This window comes from Platalea leucorodia (assembly GCF_965183815.1).
Source record: "Platalea leucorodia genome assembly, chromosome: 9".
NCBI classification, from domain to species: domain Eukaryota; kingdom Metazoa; phylum Chordata; class Aves; order Pelecaniformes; family Threskiornithidae; genus Platalea; species Platalea leucorodia.
In genome coordinates, this window is record NC_138831.1 from 17,047,468 (window position 1) to 17,069,969 (window position 22,502).

General features: G+C 44.4%; 3 protein-coding genes across 6 annotated transcripts in view; 1 reads left to right on the forward strand and 2 right to left on the reverse strand.

Moving 5' to 3' along the window:
* Positions 1-10,618, reverse strand: part of FANCD2 (FA complementation group D2) — a gene marked incomplete at its 5' end in the record, with an annotated part of 55,646 nt that extends 45,028 nt beyond the window's left edge. Inside the window, 9 exons of the mRNA XM_082322416.1 lie at positions 103-190; positions 2,756-2,880; positions 3,633-3,711; positions 6,199-6,251; positions 7,365-7,428; positions 7,995-8,098; positions 8,976-9,043; positions 9,622-9,756; positions 10,540-10,618. Of these exons, the coding sequence (XP_082178542.1) occupies positions 103-190; positions 2,756-2,880; positions 3,633-3,711; positions 6,199-6,251; positions 7,365-7,428; positions 7,995-8,098; positions 8,976-9,043; positions 9,622-9,756; positions 10,540-10,618 (795 nt within the window). The remainder of the gene's footprint in view (positions 1-102; positions 191-2,755; positions 2,881-3,632; positions 3,712-6,198; positions 6,252-7,364; positions 7,429-7,994; positions 8,099-8,975; positions 9,044-9,621; positions 9,757-10,539) is intronic.
* A 1,171-nt stretch (positions 10,619-11,789) lies between these two features.
* On the forward strand, positions 11,790-19,881 carry EMC3 (ER membrane protein complex subunit 3). 2 transcript variants are annotated; one of them, XM_082322495.1, is made up of 9 exons: positions 11,790-12,108; positions 12,302-12,359; positions 13,237-13,330; positions 14,061-14,165; positions 14,854-14,935; positions 15,089-15,168; positions 15,783-15,865; positions 17,432-17,594; positions 18,996-19,881. In XM_082322495.1, exons 1-8 carry the CDS (start codon positions 11,954-11,956, stop codon positions 17,558-17,560), a joined length of 786 nt encoding a protein of 261 aa, XP_082178621.1. In that variant the 5' UTR covers positions 11,790-11,953; the 3' UTR covers positions 17,561-17,594; positions 18,996-19,881. The 2 variants fall into 2 exon arrangements, with proteins under 2 accessions (XP_082178621.1, XP_082178620.1); XM_082322494.1 differs by having other exon boundaries at positions 17,432-19,881.
* A 2,242-nt stretch (positions 19,882-22,123) lies between these two features.
* Positions 22,124-22,502, reverse strand: part of USP4 (ubiquitin specific peptidase 4) — a gene marked incomplete at its 5' end in the record, with an annotated part of 51,510 nt that continues 51,131 nt past the window's right edge. For all 3 annotated transcript variants that reach the window (XM_082322491.1, XM_082322492.1, XM_082322493.1), the window contains one exon: positions 22,124-22,463. In XM_082322491.1, coding sequence (XP_082178617.1) covers positions 22,362-22,463 — 102 coding nt within the window. In that variant the 3' untranslated portion in view covers positions 22,124-22,361. The remainder of the gene's footprint in view (positions 22,464-22,502) is intronic.

Here is a 22,502-nt window from a genome sequence, read left to right on the forward strand (position 1 = left end):
GAGTCAGGTTTAGCAGAATACTTTGAATGACCAAACAGCTCTAGCTCTCGTGTTGCTAAGCAGGGGCTGGGTTCTGCTCAATTGCTCAGTAAAAGGTCTTACCTCAGCCAGAAGGTCTGCATCGAGATCCAGACGAGAAAGGGCATCCAGGATTGGAACTGTTAGCCGTCTGCCCTGTTTTAGTAAGCAGCTGATACACAAGAAAAAGAAAACAAATGACCCTCTTAATAGAGCCATGACTAGATCTTTAGTAAATTGCATGATTCCAGTAGTTTTTGTGGTCACTGCAAAAAAATCTCCGAAACTCACAACAAAACATGCCACTGGCATTATGGAAAACTTGTTCCCTAAATTATCACTCCTCTCCGAACATGCTGAATTGTGATTCTATGGTTGCTGATTAGAAGCAGATATGAAGAATCTACCTCCTTCGAATCTTGTAAAAACAGGGAGCATGGACAAAGACCTGGTACAAGCCTCCAGCAAGAACTTGAAAATTGGAAGGTCCTGGGTTCACCATAAATAGAAAAAATTAGTGAGATTGCTGGTATATGATTTAACCACACACATCACTTGGGCCTGATACCTTCTAGCCACACTTCTGTCCCATGGACGTGCCATCAGCAAAGCGTAACTGAGATTGCCACCAGTTGAATCTGTCTCATATGTGACCTCCTCCCTAGTCACAGTATTTGCTCTAAGAATTTCAAACATGTAATGAAAGGCTCAATGGGCCCAACCAGATAATCTGTTTAATTCTGCATCCTCTCCCCAGCCCTGGTCAATAGGGAACAAACACACTAAGAATTGGACAAGTATTTATAAATGCTTCCTACATAAACTGGTCTGGCTTCCAGCAAGCTGTGGCTTGGCACCTTCTTGACCAAGGGTCTGCAGCTGTGTTTAACAGCCTCATGGACTTCCCTTTCCCAAAATTAATCTAATAATTTTGGCTGCCATCTAAGTTTCTTATAAACTTTCTCTAGCAAGTTGTTCTACTTGAATTCTGTTAGTTGAAAAACACGTCATTTTCAGCTTCCTGGTAATTCTATTTATGCTCCCTAATTCATTACAACAAGCAATGAGTACTTTTCTACATCAGAAATGGGTAGAGGCTATTAAGAATATGGAAATAAATATGTCTTGCTGATACTGTTTAGATTCTCAGCTTTGAAAAAATACAAGTAGAGAAAACAGAAGTCTGAGGAGTTTGATTAGCATAAAAAAATTTAATTGTGTGGAGCTTTTTTTATCTAGAAGCTGAGACAGTAAACTGAGAATGGAAACACAAAGCTACAATTACTTTTGAGAGGGTACAAGGAACAGGATGCACTGCATGCAGGTGTAAGCTGAAATAATGACCACAGGTTTAAAAAGATAATTAACACCAGCATAAATGTAAGTGATCTGTGTAGTGGTAAGAATTAGAAACACTGATGTGTATAATTAAATATAGGCGAAGACTACTGAAAAAATTATTGTGTAAAATGAATACACTATTAAAATAAGGGCTAGCTTAAGGTAGTGCTCTCTGGGAGGATAGCAATTGGCATTAGGTCCCCCTGTTCTTTGGGTCAGTAAATATGCTTGAGAAACGTATATAAAATAGCCAGAAAGTTCTGCTTCATGCACACGTTTATTGTGTTGTGGGGCTTTTTTTATTAATAAAACCAATGTTCAACCTTACTGTAGCAGAATCCAAGCCAAATCAAAAGCTGTCTATAGTAACATCAAAGTGACTGATCACAGACTGATCCAGCAAAAGTAACGAGTACTTACCTGGATTCTACCTGTGCTGTATCCAGGTAGTCAAGGGTTTAATAATTTTTTAGCACTTTTGGAGCATTTAGACGTCTCTTTAAGAGCATAACAGCACAAATGAAATGTCCTAAGCCAGTGCTAGCTGTCCCTGAATGTTACTGTTATCAGAAATGGACTGTTGTCCTACTACTTTAGTCAGTCCTGGTACAACCTGCATTAACACGTGTCGTGGTTTAACTCCAGCTGGCAACTAAGCCCCACCCAGCCGCTCGCTCACTCCCCCCCCCCCCCCCCCCCCCCCCCCCCCGGTGCGATGGGGGAGAGAATCAGAACAGTAGAAGTGAGAAAACTCCTGAGTTGAGATAAAGACAGTTTAATAGGTAAAGCAAAAGCTGTGTGCGCAAGCAAAGCAAAGCAAGGAATTCATTCACTGCTTCCCATCGGCAGGCAGGTGTTCAGCCGTCTCCAGGAAAGCAGGGCTCCATCACGTGTAACAGTTACTTGGGAAGACAAACGCCATCACTCCAAACATCCCCCCTTTCCTTCTTCTTCCCCCAGCTTTATATACTGAGCATGATGTCATATGGTATGGCATAGCCCTTTGGCCAGTCTGGGCCAGCTGTCCTGGCTCTGCTCCCTCCCAGCTTCTTATGCACCAGGCAGAGCATGGGAAGCTGAAAAGTCCTTGACCAGCGTAAACCCTACTCAGCAAGAACCAAAACATCAGTGTGTTATCAACATTATTCTCATCCTAAATCCAAAACACAGCACTATACCAGCTACTAAGAAGAAAATTAACTCTATCCCAGCTGAAACCAGGACAACATGATGTCTTTTTCTCTCAAGCACAAGGAGGGGAAGAAAAAAAAAAAAGAGAGAAAAGAATGCGCACAAAGAGCAAAAAGCAAGCGCAAAAAGCACGGCAAGAAAGAGCAAAAAGCGCAGAAAGCGCGCGCACAGAAAGACCAAACAAACCAAGCAGAATCATCTGTACCTGAGCTCTCTGGCAACCTCACTTTGCTGGGAATCCTCCAGGATCTCAGGTAAACTAGTGATAATATCATGCTGGATTGGTACAGGAGAGACACTAACCATCTGCATTAACTTCTGGACGAGATCCTGCAGACAAGAGGAGCACTTGTAAAATGCATGAGTCTCACTGTGAGCAAGCGTTTCATTAGCATGGCAAAATTATTATGCATGTAAGGTCACCCAGGAAGTCATTTGCCTGGATTTATGCCAACTGTCCCTTAACTCATTGTCCTGTTGAAGTCATGAAGCATAGTATAGACTTTTTTGGAACAACAGTATTTTTCAGGTAGGATATAACTATCTTGGTGAGCAAAGGAAACTGGGATACCCAACAGCAAGCTTCTCAGTGTTTAGTATGACTTCTTGATTCAGTTAATTCTGGGACTCTCTAGTAACAGCCCTCCGGTCCAAAGTAACCCACAGAGACTGACTGACTTAGGGAAAGAAGGAAAAGAACCACCAAAGCAGGAACAGAGAATTCATCCCCAGATGCTTGCAAGTATCCAGTATCTCCTGATAAAATTAAAGAAGAGGGGATTGTAACTTCCTGCCAGCAACAGCTTTAAAATGGGGTCACCCATGTGGATACATACATACAGATACAAATTTATGAAAAAGGAGACTTAGAGCAAGGGAAGCAGAAAAACAATAAAAGGGGATGTTCAAAAGTCACTGAAGGCAATCATAATAAAACAGACAGAATTAAATCTCTCCTTCAGCATGGGAATATGAAAACAACATCAGTTCTCATTAGCATAATAATTGATCTCATCCCACCTGAGAGGCATTCCACAGTTGACTGAAAAAAACATACATGCGATTGCACCATCAGTACGCACCTGGCTGTCAAGAAGCCTGTCAAGCCATTTAAATTGATTGACGATGAGCCGGGGAAAATTTGTTCCAAAGGTGCCCACGCTAGAACAGCAGAAAAAGTGAAACACACGTTAGTCAGACCTACAGACAGACTCAAAAGCTTTGCCGCTGGTCAGCAAGACCATGAGATGCAATTCAAATTAACCAACTACCAAAATCATATTATGAAAATATCATTAACACCCCTACAGATTTTAGCACCATCTAGGAAGAACCCTACTTCTTACTTGCTATACACACAAAGCAGGGATACTGCCAGCCTGTTTCAATACACTACCAACAACAACATCCTAAGTTATGGCACAAAAATCAAAGCGTACAATGTGACTTTACTTCAGATCTCCTGTGCTACCGTAAGAGTGGGTACACAAGCTTAGGGTAAGTCTCCTTTGAGCCCAGTATCCTTGTCCCCAGCTGTGGTAGCAGATGCTTTTGGATAAGTTTTGGGTTACAGGGCGTTCACAGAGCAGCCTTTTCACAGAGCTTCCACTCAGCCTCCAACAATAAGCAGGTTAGCAAATCTCCAAGGCAGAAGCTGTTACCCAGTCCATCATGTCTGCTATCCAGCAGTACATTTATCCTCCATTAATTTCCCGAAGTCTCACAAAAAAGAAAAAAAACCACAACTGTGTGTAATTTCTGACTTCTGCAATACTGAATTCAACAGGGTAATTATGCAAAATCCAAAAAAGTACTTCTGCTTTTTTTGTTTCTGCCTTACATTAGACACAATGCTTAAACCTTCCTCAATTACCTTTTCTAAATGTTTCTTGCTTTTACAGATATCTACCATCTCTTTGCCAGTCGTCTCCTTTGAAGGCAGGCAGAATTCTATTTTATTTAGAATAGTTTTCCCTACTTACATAGGAACTGTTCTACTATATTTTTGTGACAGCCTGACCAGAAGTGCATGCAATATTCAAAATGTGATTGTACCATACATTTACAGTGACATGATGTTTTCCATTTTGTTCCCAATTCCTTCCCTAATATTCTGTTTGCTGCTTTGACTACTGCTAAGCATGGAACTGATACTAAAAATAAGAAACAAAAAGAAGCACCCATTCAAGATACCTTTCCTCAATGAAAACACCGCGTTTGTCATTGTATTTATACAATCAGCATTATTTTTAGTCTGATTTTTTAACAAAACACGTTTTATGCAGCTGTACTGTCTAAGATGCCCTCCCTCTTCGGTAACTTCTGGTCACACTGGTCTGTGAGCACATATGTATTAATAAATTGGCTGTTGCCAAATCGCATGGATAAACCAAGCTCTCCCTACAGTAAATCAATAAACTGAATGTCCTCTCTCCAGGCATCAACTGGCATTAAACCTGTAGAGGCCTGATAGGTCTATGCTTTTATATCAGATTTGGGAGAAATTGGCTGGTCAGTACAGATGTGGTTACAGACTAACTGTAAAGAATGTTGTTTCTTGTCCTATAATTAAACAAAACAAAAAAACAGTAGGAAGTCCGCTGAAAAAAATCTATTGTTCTTCACAGTTAGTTTTAGATTATCCTGCAAATTGTTACCATAAATTGTTACCTCACTTTTCATTTCCTTTTTCATTTACGAACATGCTGAACAACCCAGATCTCCCTGGGACCATCCTCCTTCTACTGCAAAATGCACCACTTTTTTTTTTTTTTTCCTTCCAATTTTTAACTGGTCATTAATACATAGAAAAAACCTCACTATTCTTACAGTTTGATAGGAGACAAGTGTAATAACATCTATTTTTAAGACTTACTAAAGGGTTCACAGCACAATTAACAGCTTAGCACTTTTACATCCGAGACTCTTTAGAATTCTTGGGTGAAAACAATTCAGTCCTTGTGACTGACTGTGTTAAACCCCCCTCTAACAAGATTTCAGTCTGAGACAATTTACCAGACTCAGCCTCTGTACAGTATTTGTATCCTGCTTGATACTCAGCACTGAAACAAATACCGTATCAGGAACGGCCTCAGCATCTTTCTGTCCCTTGACCTGCTCCACTAACTCTGTAACGAGCATCCAGGGCATTGGAAAAAGAGCTTAAGCGTTCAAGTCTTGCCTACGTTGCACCTCAAGAGCTCTCACTCTGCTATGGTGTTCTACATTCAAAAGCCAACAGATGCTTTTTCTGTTTTCCTTGTTTGAACACAGTCTGTATTTTTAAAAGGAGGTCTGTTTGCATCTAGCAGCCTCCTAAAACTCTGCCAGCCACTTTCATCTTTTTTAAATAATGAGACACCCCGTAGTCCCTCTGCTGAAATACTTCTAAAGCTTGTGCCAGTAGCTACAAAAAGCATAATGAATCATGAGGTTTGTTTGTATTTCAGCTTCTGTAAATTTGTCTTCTGCTTCATGCACCCACAAGTTTAAAGCCATGGTACCTCACAGATAATTTTACACATGTATGAAGAAAAAATCATCAGTGCAAACATCAACTCAGGTAAATTTGAAGTAACAGTTAAAGTCAAACAGCTGGTGATTGTCCAAATTTCATTTCAAGGCAGAGAGAAGACAGTCTATACTCACGTGTCAAAAAAGAATTCAGGGATCTTTTCCAACAACAGTGTTACGACAGCAGGCTAGAAGAAATGCAAGTGTTAGGATGATGATGATTTCCTGCTTGCGCTGTGTGGCATTGCCACCAAAACTGATCTTTCAAAAAAGATTAAATATGCACAGAGAATAAAAGACTCACAAGGACAAATAAAAATATTTCCTGTATGAGAAATCTCTTCCCTAATGCCAGAAAGGAGGCATACAACCTGCAAGCTGAAAACCACAAATGCTGAGAGTGGTCTAAACTATCCACATAATCTAATAGAAGCAGAGCATATGGACAGGATGTACAATTCCTCTAGGCCAAACGAAGCTCTCTTTCTCAGACACAGCTGAGTTGCTTTTCACCACATAGGAATCCAAAGCATCAACTTTAGACGAGTTTGAAAACAGCCAAAACCCTTTTGCCATTCCCTTTGCAGGTCTAATTCTTCCCCCCTTTAATCCTGGCCCAAATGCAATTCTAAAAATGTATTTAAGACAAGAACATTCAAAACATTTTAGCTACAAGAAGATTTAAATCCACAGCTGCTCTAAGGTTTCCCCATGCCTTGGTGAGATATCTGTCATCGTCTACTCCATATACATCTTGATGCAACTTGTATACAACTTAACAGAACTTGTTCTTGCCAGCAGGTTGCTCAGCATCTTGCCCATTTTTAAACACCTCCAAGATTCAAATTCCTCCAGTAATTTGGAGGTTTCCATCACCTCTCTAGCCTACCTGTTCTAGCACTTAAGGAAAACATTCTCCACAGTGGAAATGGTTATATCCTATCAGAATTTCCCATGGTTGACCTGAGCTGTCATCTCTCATCCTGCCCCTGTTCACCTTTGAGAAGAGTCTGGCTCTGTTTTCTCTACACCATGCAACTAGATATTTGAAGACCACAAGATCTCCCTTAATCTTCTCTTCTTAAGACTGAACAAACCCAGTTCCCCCTGTCCCTTCTTGTATGCCATGTACTCCAGGCTCTGAGCATCTTTGTGTCCCTAAAGAAACAAGAAATTGGACACTATTCCAGATGCAGCCTCATCTGCCTCACAACCAGTTCTATTAATCCTCTACTTATGTAAGCAAAAGGATCCCTAAATAAATCAACACCACTGTAAAGAGCAAACTAAGGTGCCCATACCTGTAAGATCTTAATTCCAAGAAGCAGTTTAATGAGGCTTTCGCAATACGAGTGCACCAGAGTCCTGCAAGATGAAAGATTCCACTACAGTTGTAATAAAAACATGTTAGGAGAATAGGCTGTAACTCTTTCCATTACTGTTTGGTTTTGTTAAAAAAAAAAAAACCACTTACAATGACTTATGGTAATGTATGGTAACCACATACACACACAAAAAAATTTAAAACTGCATTTTAGCTCTGAGCGAGCTTACTCTCTACAAGACTAGTGTGAGCTGGAAATGCAAAAGTCTCTGTGGTTAAGCTGCATCTCCTGGAAAAATTGTCAAAACACAGTTGACCTTCACCAGCATTGTCAATTTTTTTTTTCCTCCAGTATTTGGCTCTTGCCATAAAATGCCATGGAGGCCAACGCATGCCACAGGCAGCTAGTAAATTTTGTGACTTACCACTTTAAACTTACTGCTATTAAATAGCAAAGTATTACACTAGCCATTTTTGCATAAGAAACAAGTCATCTTGTGTATCCGCTGGAGCTATGGCCTTTCCCTCCACTCTGCTCAATGTTACATGACATTTAAATAGAGACCGGCTCTGGCTGAAGGGGAAGACAAAGTACATTTTCCCTGACCTCGACCCCTCAGTCCGTATGGGAGTGCACGGCAAGAGACAGTTCTTGAACTGGTTTCTGTCCTTGATATGAGATTCCAAGCCACTGATAAATTGCTTCACAACCTGCAAAGCAGAGAGAAATTATCCACTTCCTGAAAAGATGCCCCGATCAACTGCTGTCTTCTAGGATGCTCTTTGTGAGCAGCTGATGAGCACAGGGAAGAGCTAGCCAGGGAACTGCAGACAGACAGAAACTGTGAAGGAAGAAAAGCTGGATAATAAATGAACTCTAGCTTAAACCATTTCCAAAAGGAAACACTAGTTGTTCTACAAAATAACTCTAAAGCAACAGTCTCACATTTTACTTTGATTTAAAAGGGCTTTGCCTTTCTTCCTGTTCAGCTGAGACGGCAACATTTAATGTGACAAGAGCTGCACCCAAAAAGTATTTGCAGGATTCAAATCACTGGCCTCAGGACTTTCACGCTGGGCTTGTTGACTGGAGAGGAGCACCACGTTGTGCCAGTTTTAATGCTGCCAGCTCCCAGCTAACACAAAACCAAACACAGCTTCCACTAAAGAGTTAAGCAAATTATTTTTCTCCCTTAAGAGTATCTTTTGAATAATATTGCCAATTAATTACTTCAACAGGGCGAAGTGGTGGAAGTACAGCACTTTCGCCTGGAATTATGCAAAACCAAACCGGGAGCATGCACACCAAGGCTGGTTTAACAGAGGCACATGCTGGTCACCTCTGTGTCTGACTATTCAGACGTAACAGCTGAGAAGAGACAGATATAGCAGAAGGACAATGGGACCAAAAGGCTGGGATAGCAACATTGAGAGAATTGGAGAGTCTGGACCACAGAAACCCAAGATAAGCTACCGTGTTGCATACTTTGTATGGAACTAGCAGGCGCAGGCAGCTGCATTTGCATCTTTTGCTACACAGCAAACAGTTTTAAAGCTGGCTCCTGCCAAAGCATAGTCTGTTACTTACGCCTGGGTAAGTAGGGTGCTTCTCCAGGGCCAGGCAGAGCTTCTTCTGGAAAGCCATTTGATCTACAGCTAAGGAGAAAGTTTAAAAAGAAAACAGAGAACCAGACACATTTTGTCATCATAACAACAGCTCTCAAGTCCATCCACCAATACTTCTGCATTTGCTCTAAGGAAAAGTCCAGTTCGCGAAAGCCTGAGTGGTATCACCACTTGTGCTTTCTCCAGTCTGGGCTGAGAGTAGCTAACAGCATTAAAAAGGCTTAATTCACGAATTCCTGAAGGCCTTGTCTGAGCTGAGAAGCAACATGACATGTTCGTTTTCCTGTTTCAGAGCTCCTGCTTCTGTAACTCAATATGGTAATCACAGATGCAATCTAATCTTATTTCATATACCTCCAATAATCTTTCAGAAGTCTTTTGACTTAGCATGTATAGACCCAAAAAGCTGGTATAATGAGTTTAGGAACTGTGCAAGATATATATATATATATATATATAAAAAAAATAAGAGGCCAGATGAAGGCTTGCTTGAACTTTGGAACAAGCTGGCTCAAGCATTTTTGCAAGTAAAACGCACCTTTACTTTGTACCAACCACCTTTGCAGGTTTTCAGATACAAGCAGAGAGAGCAAGTGTTAAACCCATACCTATTTCATTCTGTCCCTCCCCAGCTTTCAGTACAATTCCTGATGTTCTAAGGAGCTCTTCAAAGACTCCCTCATTCTCCACTCCACCATGGGCAGAGGCCTTTTCCTTATCAGAAATGCGCGACTTCTTTGTTTCTGAGAAAACAAGACATGCTACATCAAATATACTCCATAATAAAACCAGCAAGGATCCTTCATATAAACAACTAATTCAAAATTAACCTTCTAGCAAGAAATTAGAGGAACACGGGAATACATTCATGGGACCAGACCAACAAACTGTACTGCTTTTTGACAGCAGCCATTAGCTGACTCAGATGCCAATGTGCAGATCCTATAAAGCAGTTACTCTGCAGCGTGACACCAGAAAGGAACATTTCTTACTCCTTTTAGTGATCCATATCCAAAGACAGTTAAAATACACCTTCAGTGGCTTACTCCCATGGGTGACATACCCACTAACAGATTATGAGCAACACTAGAGCACATACTTTCCTCTGGACTGAAAAGCACAAATTTAATACATTTAATTCTCCCACCAGACCTGTCTCTTAGGTATCCACCCATCTGCTAAAGCAAAAAATAACTATCTTTCCTCCAGCTATGTAGAGAGGTTATTTTGGTTTGATTTATAGATATCAGTTTTGATCAAATGCGATTAATCTGCGGACTCTGAAGGCAGTGAAGCTCAAGATGATAAACACTGATCAAAGGTATGAGAACAGAGGGACTGAGAAGAGATATGGCACTGCTTTTAGCATTGTTGTTTTATGGCGATTTATTAAAAATAAGTGTTTAAAGATCAACAGTGTCATTAACAATTAGCTAGTAGCATTATCAAAACTGTCATTTTGGCCTTCTCCCTGCCTGGGAGCTGCTGCCTCTACTAACAGGTCTCCATTCCCCGTAAGAGTATATCTGAGCACCTACTGGGCACATCTGTCTTGCAGCTCTCTCCAGAAGCATCAGGTTTTGACAATTTCCTTTTTGAAACCATGGTAACAAAACCTTTGTTGTTGCCTATAAAAATGCAGGAAAAAGACAAGTGAGCAAAGGAGACATGACTTTAATTCAGAGGTTTTTATAAGCAAATCTAGAATGTATTAGTGAATAGTGAAGGGAAATGCTCCAGAAACTGAAACTGCTCAAAGAAAAGCAGATTGCCTGGTTAACCAGTATCACACCACACGTTCTTCTGCTGTACAGGTTGATATTTTAGAGCTTGTCATATTTAAACAGTGTAATACATCCTTTTTCTAAAATTCAGTTCCTCATAAAACAAGGCTTAGCTTTTCTTTCAGATGCCAGGCAAATTAAATGGCAAGTTAAATGGAGTAACTAAGAGGTCTCAGGCGGTATCCACTGATCTGAACTCCCCATGCCCACAGAAAGCTACAAAGGGCTAGCAATTTAGTACTCGTGAGCCCAGCCATGTCAGCTGACCCCGTTCACGTCCCTAACCCAGTACAACTGCAAGGAGAGTTCTGTCAGCACAAACCTCCGTCTGACTTCTCCTCTTTTGGTGGGTGGCGGTGATTAAAAAGAAAAAATAAATCTTGGCTCACCTTTAAAACTTAAAAACTATTAAAAAAGGACACTTGATCATCTCATGCTCAATTTCAACTCTTCGGCAGAGGCTATTCAAATGAGTTACATAAAACATCAGAGTGGAAGCAGAACAATCCACCAAAAAAGTGTGATGAGCCTTTAGCAGCTCTTCTGGACCCGGGGTGCAGGCTTACGTGCCACAGAAGAGTGCTCACTCCCGGGCAGTCCTCTCTTTATTACATCTACTCCCAAATGCTTGGAAATGTCTGTGGCAGCCAACTTACCTCACCTGAGCATTTACAGGGCAGTATGGGGTACATAAAAGTTTCATCACCTTTACCTCAGTTATATCAGTTTCCTCAGGCGGGAGAGGCCAGCCGGGCCCCGAGGCCGGGCTAGCGTTTCAGCAGGCAGGCAAGCTGTAAAGGCGGTTTTATGCTCTTAACAGCAAACAGCCGGATTTTGCCCAAACGCGGCTCGGAAACGCCGTCCCAAAGCACAGCGGCCCCGGAAAGCATCGCCAGGGCGGGCCGGGTCGGCCTGCCTTCGGACAGGGCACGCTCCTCCGCCGCCGCCGCAGGCCCCTCAGCCGGGCTGCGAGGCCAGGGCCCTGCCGCCTCACCGGGAGGCGAGGGAGCTGCCGCCCGCGCTCGAGCTTCCCGCCACCGGTGCGCGCTGACGTCCTTCCGGTGGCGGCGGCGGAAGGGCTGGGCCCGGAAGCGGAAGCGGGGCCTGGGTCGGCCCGGTGGCGGCCGGAGCCGGGTCCGGTAGCGGTACCGCCACCATGAGCGAGCCCGAGCTGCTGCTGGACTCCAACATCCGGCTGTGGGTGGTGCTGCCCATCGTCTTCATCACCTTCTTCGTGGGCATGATCCGGCACTACGTCTCCATCCTCCTCCAGAGCGACAAGAGGCTCACGCAGGAGCAGGTGTCCGACAGGTCAGGGCTGCTGCCGGCACCCCTCGGCCTGGGCCCCGCCGCCGCCAGGGCCCCCTCGGCCTGGGCCCCGCCGCCGCCGCCTCTCCCCTGCCTTTCCCCGGGCTCCCCCGGCCCGGCTGGGCTCGCTCCTCCCGCCGGCCGGGGAGGGCAGCGGCAGGCCGGCCGCCGCTAACGCCGCGTGTCTCTTTTCCAGCCAAGTCCTGATTCGGAGCAGAGTCCTCCGGGAAAATGGAAAATACATTCCGAAGCAGGTACGGAGCTGCGCGAATGGCTTTGTGCTTTACGAAGAGGAGAGCTCGGAAACGAGCACGAAGCAAGGAGCTGTGTGAGTGGAGTGCCGTGGTGCGAGGCGCTCTCAGACTTGGGGCAGCTGCTGCCCGAGCGCCCCGTGGGGTCAGGCAGCCTGGCTGGGGCTCCCCTAGCCCGGGGTAACGTCTAGAAGTGCGGTCGGTAGCAGATGCTTGGGAAACCTGGACACAGCACCACCGTACGTGTCTTTTCCCTGACATTAATGTTTTCTTCCACTACTTGGTGTTTTAACTGCATACTAAAATCAAGTCTGCGTCCAAACTGTCGTGTGTAATATTTGCCAGCAAACACACAGGGATTTGATAAAAGCTTGGGATAACGAGGCAGTCATACAACGTCAGCTGTAATGCTTGGTGACCTAAAAATCAGTCACTCATATTGGCTCAGTTGCTGCTAAATATGTATATAATATTATGCTTATAATGCATATATATGCAAATATGGATACAATATATGTAACATGTAATGTAAAATCCAAAAGTCAGCTGGGGGGAATGAAAATGTCCGATGTACCGGTATCAGTACTGAGCCAGCAAGAACTTTGAACAAAGCACTAAAAGCTCTTTAATTAACGTGGATTCTTCTTCAGAGAATTTTTAGAATTATTTTAAGAATTTTAGAAAGCCGGAGAGCTGATACTCCGGATCCAGGGAGACAGAAAAGTGAGGAGCTTTAGAGCATATGGGCAGTGAAGTACCTCTTCAGGAAAGAAGGATGTGTTATGAAAGAGCTCATAAGATGTCTGCATGTCTGAGCAAGAAATAATGCTTCTGTCCTTTCATTTCTTATGGTGTTGGCATTGGCTGTTTTTGTTTTCAGTCTTTCCTGACCCGGAAATATTTTTTTAATAACCCAGAGGATGGATTTTTTAAGAAAACTAAAAGAAAGGTAGTGCCTCCTTCACCAATGACAGGTATGTTAAGGTACCATAAATATAGCCGGGCAGAAAAACTGTAATTTTCTGCCAAGGTAGGAAGGTGAATCAACGTTGCAAAGAGCTCAGTGGATGTGAGGGAGGGGGTGGGACTGTGTAGCTGGGTATTGGGAAGAGGGGGAGCAAGATCCCTCTCTTTGGTAGCGACATGTTAGGTCACTTTGTTTTGCTTAACTTCCACCTCCAGCTGCCTGCAGCGTCTCACAAGACCATGACCACCTCAGTGTTGCCAGGAATGGGAAGCCCTGCTCTCACTCATGTCCTTTTGTCAGTTTTTTCCACCAGTTCCTGCAGGATCTTCTCTAAACTGATTTTAACTTATTAACGTGGCCAAAGACCTCAGCAGCACATTAGCTGGGTAGTTCATTGTCCCTTTTCTAGCTAAATCGGCTTGCAGAGGCCTCAAGCAGGTTCAGCAATCTGGAGCAAGGGATGGGGTCAGACACAGACAAAGCAGCTGGGGTCAGACAGAGCAGAGAACACAACACCCTCTCGGCAGCAGCAGCAGCCACCACCACACTCGCTGCTTGTCTCATATTGCAAAGTATTTTACAATAGTGAAATATTATAGATATGGGATAGATAGTGGGATAGGACTGTTCTCTCTCATGCAGTTTCTTAATTAAAATAGCTGACGTTGGTGAAGTAATGTCTTGTTTTCCCTTTATTGTGATACACGGCTGCTTTACATCAAATCTATGATTCGCAGATCCTACCATGTTGACAGATATGATGAAAGGGAATGTAACCAATGTTCTGCCTATGATCCTCATCGGTGGTTGGATCAACATGACATTTTCGGGATTTGTCACGAGTAAGTGTCTGGAATAACGCAGCCCATGGGTCTGGCTGTGTTTCTGATGATGACCTCGAGGGTCCGGGCTGCATCAGAGATTTGCTCCTCTACCTGAAAGCAGTTGTTTGGAAGCAGCCTGAATTTGGCCTGTGGCACTGCCGCTATTCACAAACCGCATTGATTTGCTTGCGCCATAGCAAAGGAGGGAAAATTGTTTTCAGAGTACCAGCCATGGTCACAAAGAAAGTAACTCATGTATGTGGGAACAATTGTAGTGGCAAAACCAATATTTAAATTTGTTAAAACTGCTTAAACTTCAAGTTCATACAGTGGATTTTCCTCTGAACCTGTCCAGGGAGTTGGTTACTGTGTAGTGCAGGGTGTACACATCAAAAATACTTCCTTAAATTCACAGTTCTGTTTTTTTTCTTACTGTTTATGTGATAACTGTTTCCTTAACAAAAGACATTCCCCTTCACGGCCACTGAAACAATACCTGTCATGGTTTGGCCATCTGATTAAGTTTCAAAAAGTCTTTTCCTATTAAAATAAATACAGAACTACAGCTTTTTCAAAAGTACATGCAAACTTGTTATTGTATGCATTGCATTCAGACTACATTAGATTTAATAAAAGAACTATCTACTTGCTTTGCAATTATGTAGTGTCACATTGTGAAACTGGGCTCTTTTTTTTTATCCTGCAGCAAAGGTCCCATTTCCTCTGACGCTGCGTTTTAAACCAATGTTGCAGCAGGGAATTGAACTGCTCACTTTAGATGCGTCCTGGTAAGCCCGTGTCCTCACAGCAGGCAAGGTCGAACATTAACTTGGAAAATTTTGAATGTGTTAATAACCCTTGAATGGTCTGTGCGTGCTTCTGAAATGATGTCACAAGCCAGCTTTGAACTGAAAGCAACCATGCTTGTTCTGATTTATCAGGGTGAGCTCTGCTTCGTGGTACTTCTTGAATGTGTTTGGACTCAGAAGCATTTATACTCTCATCCTGGGCCAAGATAATGGTAAGACACTGTCATTGTGGAAGAGCTGCCTTCTCCTTCCATGGGATGACTTCTGAGGGAGGCTGGGGAAGGATTTCTAAATTTCCAGCCAAAAAGCTCTTGAAAGCCTCTCTCACTTCTGTGCGGTTACTCTCCACTGGCCGGGTTTGACATCACCTGCAGCAAGTACCCAAATCTTTTGCACCAGCCATTGGCTAACTGCTTGTAAACTTCCATGGTAATTAACCCATGCTTTCCTTCCCATCAACCTGGTGTGCAGAAATTCCGCTCTCCAACTTGCTTATATTTCTAGCAAGTATCAGTTTTAAGGAAAGCTGCAAAGATTTCTTAATACTAGCTGCAGGGCAGGACAGATAATGTTTCTGGGGGTACTGGGAATGTAGAAGATCATATTTTCATCAATTTGTCTGCACATTTTATGTAAATTTAGCTAAGATGTAGGGGGTGGGAACAAGATGTCTTGCAAGAACTCTTTCTGGCACATTAGTATTGCATTTTGGCTCTTTCTGCAACTTTCTAGTCTATAGCTAGAACCCAGCCTGGTGGCACTGTGCTCCAAGAAATGCTGTTTAAATGACACAAATAAAAATCAACCTCTCATTTCTCTTTTGTAGCTGCAGACCAGTCTAGGGTGATGCAAGAACAAATGACAGGGGCAGCGATGGCCATGCCAGCAGATACTAACAAAGCATTTAAGGTACAGTATTCCCACCTGCATTCCTGTTTGCTGTGAACGTACAGGACTGTAGGCTATAGGTAACTCGGCCTCTCCCTGCATCAAGTCAGGGAAGTGCTCTGGATTCCTGTTCCTAAAATTAGAGCTGACAACTGATGAAGGGTATGGAACTTGCCCTGGGTCTGGCAGAGCCCTAATACCCTGAAGTAAACCTGATTAGTTAGCCATTCCTGATAGAAAAGCTGAATTCATGTGTCATCCTCTGCTTTTGCAGAGGAAGATTTTTTTCTTTCCCTTGAGATCTGGTTCCAAAGCAGAAGCTGGCTCCCAAAAGGTTGTGTTAATAGTGCAGCTGAGCACAAGTCCAGCAGGCACAATGGAACTTGGGTAAGAAAATCAAGTAGGCGACTTAGCTCAGTGGAAAATCTGTCAGGATTTGACTGTGTCTTGAAGTTCTCCTAAGCAGTTTCCATAGGCACTTGCTTATTAGAGTGCCTCTACTGTTCACAACCCTAGTTTATGCGTGAAGGGCAGGTCCTGGTTTCTGTTTTTATGTACTATAGTAGAGATTTACCCACAGGCAACCTGCTGCCTGGGAAGTCAGGGTGGTCTGCTCCTGCAATTTCTTGTATTCAGTAACCTTCCTGGTTAAAAAAATGCACATCGCCCAGGCAGAGGCTGAGCCAGGGAGCAGTGACTGTTCTGTCACAAGCTGTCAGCACTGAGGTGCAGCTCCAACCAGTACTGTGCGCTCTCCTGGCTCACCTCCCTCTGCGTCCTTTCTGGTACTGGCTATCCAGCGCAGTTTTGTCATTCCACTCTGTAGGGACCTAAGCCCGCTACATGGTCCCCAGTAGGAACAAAGAAAGCGTGCCCATGTTGCAGGAGAAGTGTTCTGGCCAGGGAATACAAATCTCTTGATGGGGCATTGCATGACGTGATTTCGCAGGCTGTATGCAGCTTATTCCACAATACTTACTGGAGCAACGCTTAATGGACTAAGAGGAGTAGAGATTTGTGTTCATAGGTGGTGGAAAATGAGTAGTGGGGGAGATCATTCTCATATTCAGGATAAAATTCTGTTCTTAGGTCTTGGGCTGCTATGAACACCTGGCTTAATGAATTAGTAATCTCTGCAGCTCCAGGAAGCTTGTTGGTTGGAGAACAGTCTCATGAGGCACATCAAGTCTGTGATCAGTTGCAAAATTTTTGGCCTGTAACTGTTTTTATCAAATGTCTCTGAACTAAAGAATTAACTAACCAGGAAGCACTGACCGCCCCCCGAACAGAATTGTCTGTGTTTCTAGAGACAGCTGTTTCAGAAGAAATGGGCTATTCAGAAGGTTAAAGGATTTTCAGAAAGTAGATAATGTAGTTTTTCTAATTTCTGTGATGTATTGACCAGCTATCTAATACCCTATTAAGTGTAAAACACTGATTTCAGAGAGTTGACAGGATTGCCAGGTTTTAATAGAACTTGGGTTTTGTTGCAGTTTTTAAGGTAAGCACTGCTTTGCGTAGTTCTTGTCTAACTACTTTAATAGCGTGTTGCTTTCCTTTCTCTACCTCTGTTTATTATCGATGCAGACGGAATGGGAAGCTTTAGAATTGACTGATCATCAATGGGCCTTAGAAGATGTAGAAGAAGAGCTCATGGCAAAAGACCTCCATTTTGAAGGCATGTTTAAGGAAGAACTACAGACCTCCATCTTCTGAATTTGTGAATATGCTTTTGTCTCTTCGTCTAAAAGTAATTTGAAAAGACATCTGTTACTTAAAACTATGTAATGTATTTTAGCAAGGCTGAGAATAAAAGAAAAACACCATGTTCAGAACTGCCGTTACCTAACTTTGATCTGAGCCCCAGGACCAAGTATGTTGTACTTGAGCCAAAGGCTCTCGGTGGGGGTTTCTAGCTGGAGCTCTGTTTCTCTTCCTCGGAAATGTATGCTGGAGGAAAAAAATGGAATTTCTAGTTCTAGTACACAAAGAGGAAGCTTGCTTGATTTAAGGAACTTAAAACTTCATGAGACTGAGAAAGTATGAGTAGTGCCTCTTTGGTTTTATCCTTTTAAACAAATGCATAGCTAGTTATCCTTTGCTTTTGAACAATTAAGACAACATCATCATGTTAGCAATTCAAAACTGACTTAGTGACAAAGTATCTTCAGAAGCAGTGTGGGGATTCAGTGAAAGCGGTGGTTGTCCTTCCTCTTTATACTCTTTTTTTTTTTTTTTTTTTTTTTTTCCCCCTGTTACAATAATCGGGGTTTGAAGCTTTCTCAGAAGAAAACAAAAGCAAGAGGGAGATACTCACCACTTGCCCACGGCAAAGCGTGGGACAGCTCACCTTCCTCTTGTGTCGAAGCCTGCACCAAGGCTCCCCAGTGCTGCAAAACCCTGCCTGCTTGCTTCTGCCCTGGTCACCCTGCTGGTGGACCCACCGGTGGTCACAGGGACAACTTCTGGCCCCCTCGTTGCTGCTTTTGTTCCTGGGCAGAGCAGCTCCTCAGAGGTCTTTGGGTAGCGGAGAGCCAGAGATGGCATTTCTCTGCGGAGGCAGCAAACACACAGACTATTTCCCTGTTAATTTAATCCTTCCCAAGTCCACGTATAAGCACGTCAGGCTGCCTGCAGGGCCCCTCCGGCCTGCCGCACTCGCAGCAGGATGTACGCCTAGCAAGGGTGCCTGGCTCTTCCCTCTTGTCCCTGTTCAGTTATTTACTGTGCCGGGTGGGGAAAATAAATACCTTTTTCTAAGCCTCCTGCCTGACTGTCGTCTTGCACCATAGAGAACAGGGAGCAACTGTTCCTGGCTTGTCCTGCAGGAGCTCCTCAGATCTGCCTTCCCCAGGGAGAAGAGTCCTAACCCGAGGAAATGCTTCTTAAACAGCAGCTCTTCCATGCTCTATGCCTGTTATTTTTTTTTCCCCCTCTTTATTCTGAGCCCTTTTTTTTCAGTGTGAAATTGCACACCCTCTTCAAAGCAGGAGCTGAGCCGGGACTGAGACACAGCCTGTCTTCTGTTCTTACCAAAATCATTTCCCCTCTGAACAGGAGCCTTAGCTCAGAGATGTTCTTTTGTGCCTCAGAGGCCCCTTTCCTGAATGCTCATAACAGTGCTTCACTGACAACACAACTTGTGTTTCAGGTTATTTTTCCCTCCCTTTTGCGACGGGGAATTTCATTTCGCTTCACGCCTTCAGCGTTCTTGTATAAGCTGTTCCTGCGAGCCTGCACGCTGACACAGAACACCCAAACACCACCGCATCCGAAAGCTGCCACTTTGCTTTCCCTTCTTCCCATGACGGGTTTCATGCCGTGCTTTGGAGCTCAGCATTCTACAGCAAAGCTCACCATCTGCCGTTCTACATTAAGGCTCTTCTAAACCTCTCTGAGGCTCCAGCTAAGATCAAGCTCCTCCACTATTACACTGTAATCGCAACAGGAAAACTTCAAGCTTTCTTACAGGGGCTTCATGGCCCACCTTGACCTGCAAGATTTTGACAAGCCCCCAGATTCCCCACACGCACACCAATGCTAAATGCACACAAGCCTGTTGCATTATAACTTCCCCAGTCTTTTCCAGCCTGCTCTCGTATATGTGTTCAGGTTGCCTTGAAAAGGAAATTCCAGTGACAACAATTTTGGTGGTACAGCCACAAGCAGCCCTGATACCCCTGGAGAAAATGGACAGAAGGCAGGCCAGGATTTCCCCCGCCCGCCCCCGCAATCCACAGAGGAAGAGAAATTACAAGGAAGCCACAGCTGGGGCTGCCCAGTGCCGCAGAAAGGCAAGGACAGGCTTTGCTGCAGCACGAGATATCAGCAACCCAGTGCCAGAGGCGAGAAAAGGCGACCCTGGAGCGAGCACGAGCGCTCAGATCTACAGAGCAGTGTAGGCAAGGGCTGCTTTTCTCCCAAATCCTCACTGGCAGAGCAAGGGTTGGCTCTGCAGGACTCGCCCTCCCCAGCTGCAAGAGCTCCTGGAGCAGCAGGCATCCCCACAACCACGAGTCTCAGGTCACATCATGAAAGCTGAAAATACAACAAAACTCAGTTTCAGTGCAAACCACTCTTTAATTTTCCTCTTTGTACAATAGAGCCAGCCACTTACAAAGTGCTAGTCTAAAAAACAGGTCTGGTATTACAGCACACACACACCAGCCAAAGCCCATCAGCTCAGAGGCAGAGAAAGTAAGAGCTGGGCCACTTTTTCTGCAGTACAACAGAGCTTGTTCAGCATCTGAGCATCGGAGATTTAGCCCCACTGATGCGTTTCTCAGTGACAGCACAGGTAGGGAGGCGAGGAGGAGAACAAAGGCTATTTCAGATGATTTTTCTTTTAAAAAGGTCTTTTACTCCCCTCCCTTTCCTCTCTTCCCCATTTTGGAATGCCCACATGATTTTCTTTCAGGGTAAAACAAACAAAAAAATGCTGATCAGAGTAATTCAGTGCAGTGCTACAGCTTTAAAAATTGCTTTGTGGATGCTCCCCTCAGTAACGAGGAAAAAAACAGAAATACAGTATTAAGAGTTATAAAAATCCCAAACAACCCCAAAACCAGAACAGCAGAAGCAATTAAGCAATTCTGATCTCAAAATTCAAATTTCAATGCTTTAAAAGCAAAATTCTGCAGAAGAGGATCGCAGCGCTAGCGTGCCAGCTAGAGGCAGCCCTCCCTCCTCCTCTCCATCGCCTTCCAGTGCCTTGGCTGCGGGGCTGCAATGTGCTGCCTCCCTTCCCATTGCTCGGAGCAGAAGACGGAGTGGCTGGCTGGGCTTTTGCTCGGCTGCAGCACAGCAGAGGTGCAGGGACAGGCGCACAACAGCTTCCTATGGGGCTTGTTGCCGAGAGCTGCGGACAGGGAGCTGAGCTGGCCCATTTGGAGTTACATGGATGAGCGCTGTTACACCGACCTTCAGAGAAGGTTACAGTCAGCAATGAAGCCACAGGGACTGTGCACAGAGGACCGAGTGGCTGCAAGTGTGCATTTGGGGGGGCGGGAAGCAGGGCAGTAGCCTGTCTTAGCCTTTTGTTCTGCCAATGTACTTGGCTCCAAGAAGGAAAAACCCTCCTGTTTGGTTCACCACGTTGAGCTAGATCTTTCCCTAAAAAAACGCACAGACTAAGGCTCTAGATTTTTCCCATTCTTCACATGGAAGACCAGTTCTCCACTGAGGGCTGACCTGATCTAGCACTCACAGGAGTGCTCATTCAAGAAGAAAGCTGGACTCGAGTCCTACAAGTAACACAGACAGTAAAGGAGGACAGAGGGAAGAGCATTTGCCAGTTGTGCCGAATTGATGGAGCAGAACTATTGTACAGCTAAGGCAAAGAGAGACCTCGGACAGGACCGTCACACCTGCAGCCTCGCAGAAGATGATGGGGTGGGGGATCTAAAGGGCAGTGTTTAAGGGAGGAGGAGAAAGGCTGAAAGAACAGTCCAAAAAAACCAAAAGTCGCAGGATAAAAGGCTGAAAGCTCACACAATCCAGCGCATTGGGCTGCCATCCTTACAGCTAACAGCTCTGGGGACACAGTGGTGAGCTTTGCTAGAGAAAAAGCTCCAAGCAGTCACATAAATGAGCAAAAAAGGATAAAAATGCTGCCACTGCACAAATCATAGGAGAAATGATGGAGGCAGAAAAGTGCTTACAGAGCAGCCTGGAAGCGAGGGTATAGGAGATGGATGGAGAGGACAAGAAATCACCAACCTTATGGATGGTATTTTCTCTGCAGAAGAATGGGAGCCAGAACAGCTGTATTCCTGTATCGCTGTGCGGATCAGCCTGCACATACGCCATACCAGAGGCAGGTATGATTCACTTCTGGTGAAGTTTCCTACATTACAGGATTCAGCGTTCACATGAAAAAGGCTGAGTCAAAACTGCCCAGAAGACCCTCAAATGCATCAGTGGAAGGACACAAGAAAGAGAAACGTTTGCTGCTTAGCAAGGGGACCAAGGTACAATGGCAGAGATGGCAGCAGACAGGCCAGATGTACAAAGATTTGAACTGAGCTTCCAGAAAGGGTGCAGCAAGCCTCCCTGACACAGGCAGGGCCCAACAGCAACACCAGAGAGCTGGCAGGAAGCCCCCACGCCGATTCACAGAATCGTACCCACCGTGCTCCTCCAAGGGCCCCACAAAGCTCAGCTGTGACCTGGCCTCCCTCTCTGGCTGTACTCTCCCAACCCCGCTACAACCCTGAGGCCAAGACCCCCAGCCCCAGCCCAGCTCAGCCCCGACCCCTGCCTCTAGCCACACAGCTCAGCCAGATTTTAAAAAGAACTTTATTGAAGCTCCAATATATATTATTTTTGGCCTCTAAATACCCAAGTGACAGCATCTATTCCTGGCTCTCCAGTGCTATTCTGTGACCCCCAGCACTGAATCTTTCAGTGCCAGATTTTCTGCTTGACTCCTACAGAAGGAAGAAAAATTTTCAGATGCCTCAGGCATGGCTTTAGAAGAGCAACCGCTAACATGGTGGCCAAGTGCTGGAGGTGATGTTTAGTTGGTATCCATGCCGTCACACTCTTCTTGGGGAGGAGGTGGGGCAGTATGTTCCTCACTGTTTCGGCGCTGATAAAACAGCACATACGCAGCTTTTGTCTACCAAACAAAGAAGAAAACCATCTGAAACAATCCACA

Bases quoted from the DNA above. Each gene is read 5' to 3' on its own strand.
- EMC3 (XM_082322494.1), top strand. From the start codon at position 11,954: ATGAGCGAGCCCGAGCTGCTGCTGGACTCCAACATCCGGCTGTGGGTG. The intron at 12,360-13,236 runs GTACGGAGCTGC...TTTTGTTTTCAG, and splicing joins GAAAATACATTCCGAAGCAG to TCTTTCCTGACCCGGAAATA. The intron at 15,169-15,782 runs GTAAGACACTGT...TCTCTTTTGTAG, and splicing joins CATCCTGGGCCAAGATAATG to CTGCAGACCAGTCTAGGGTG.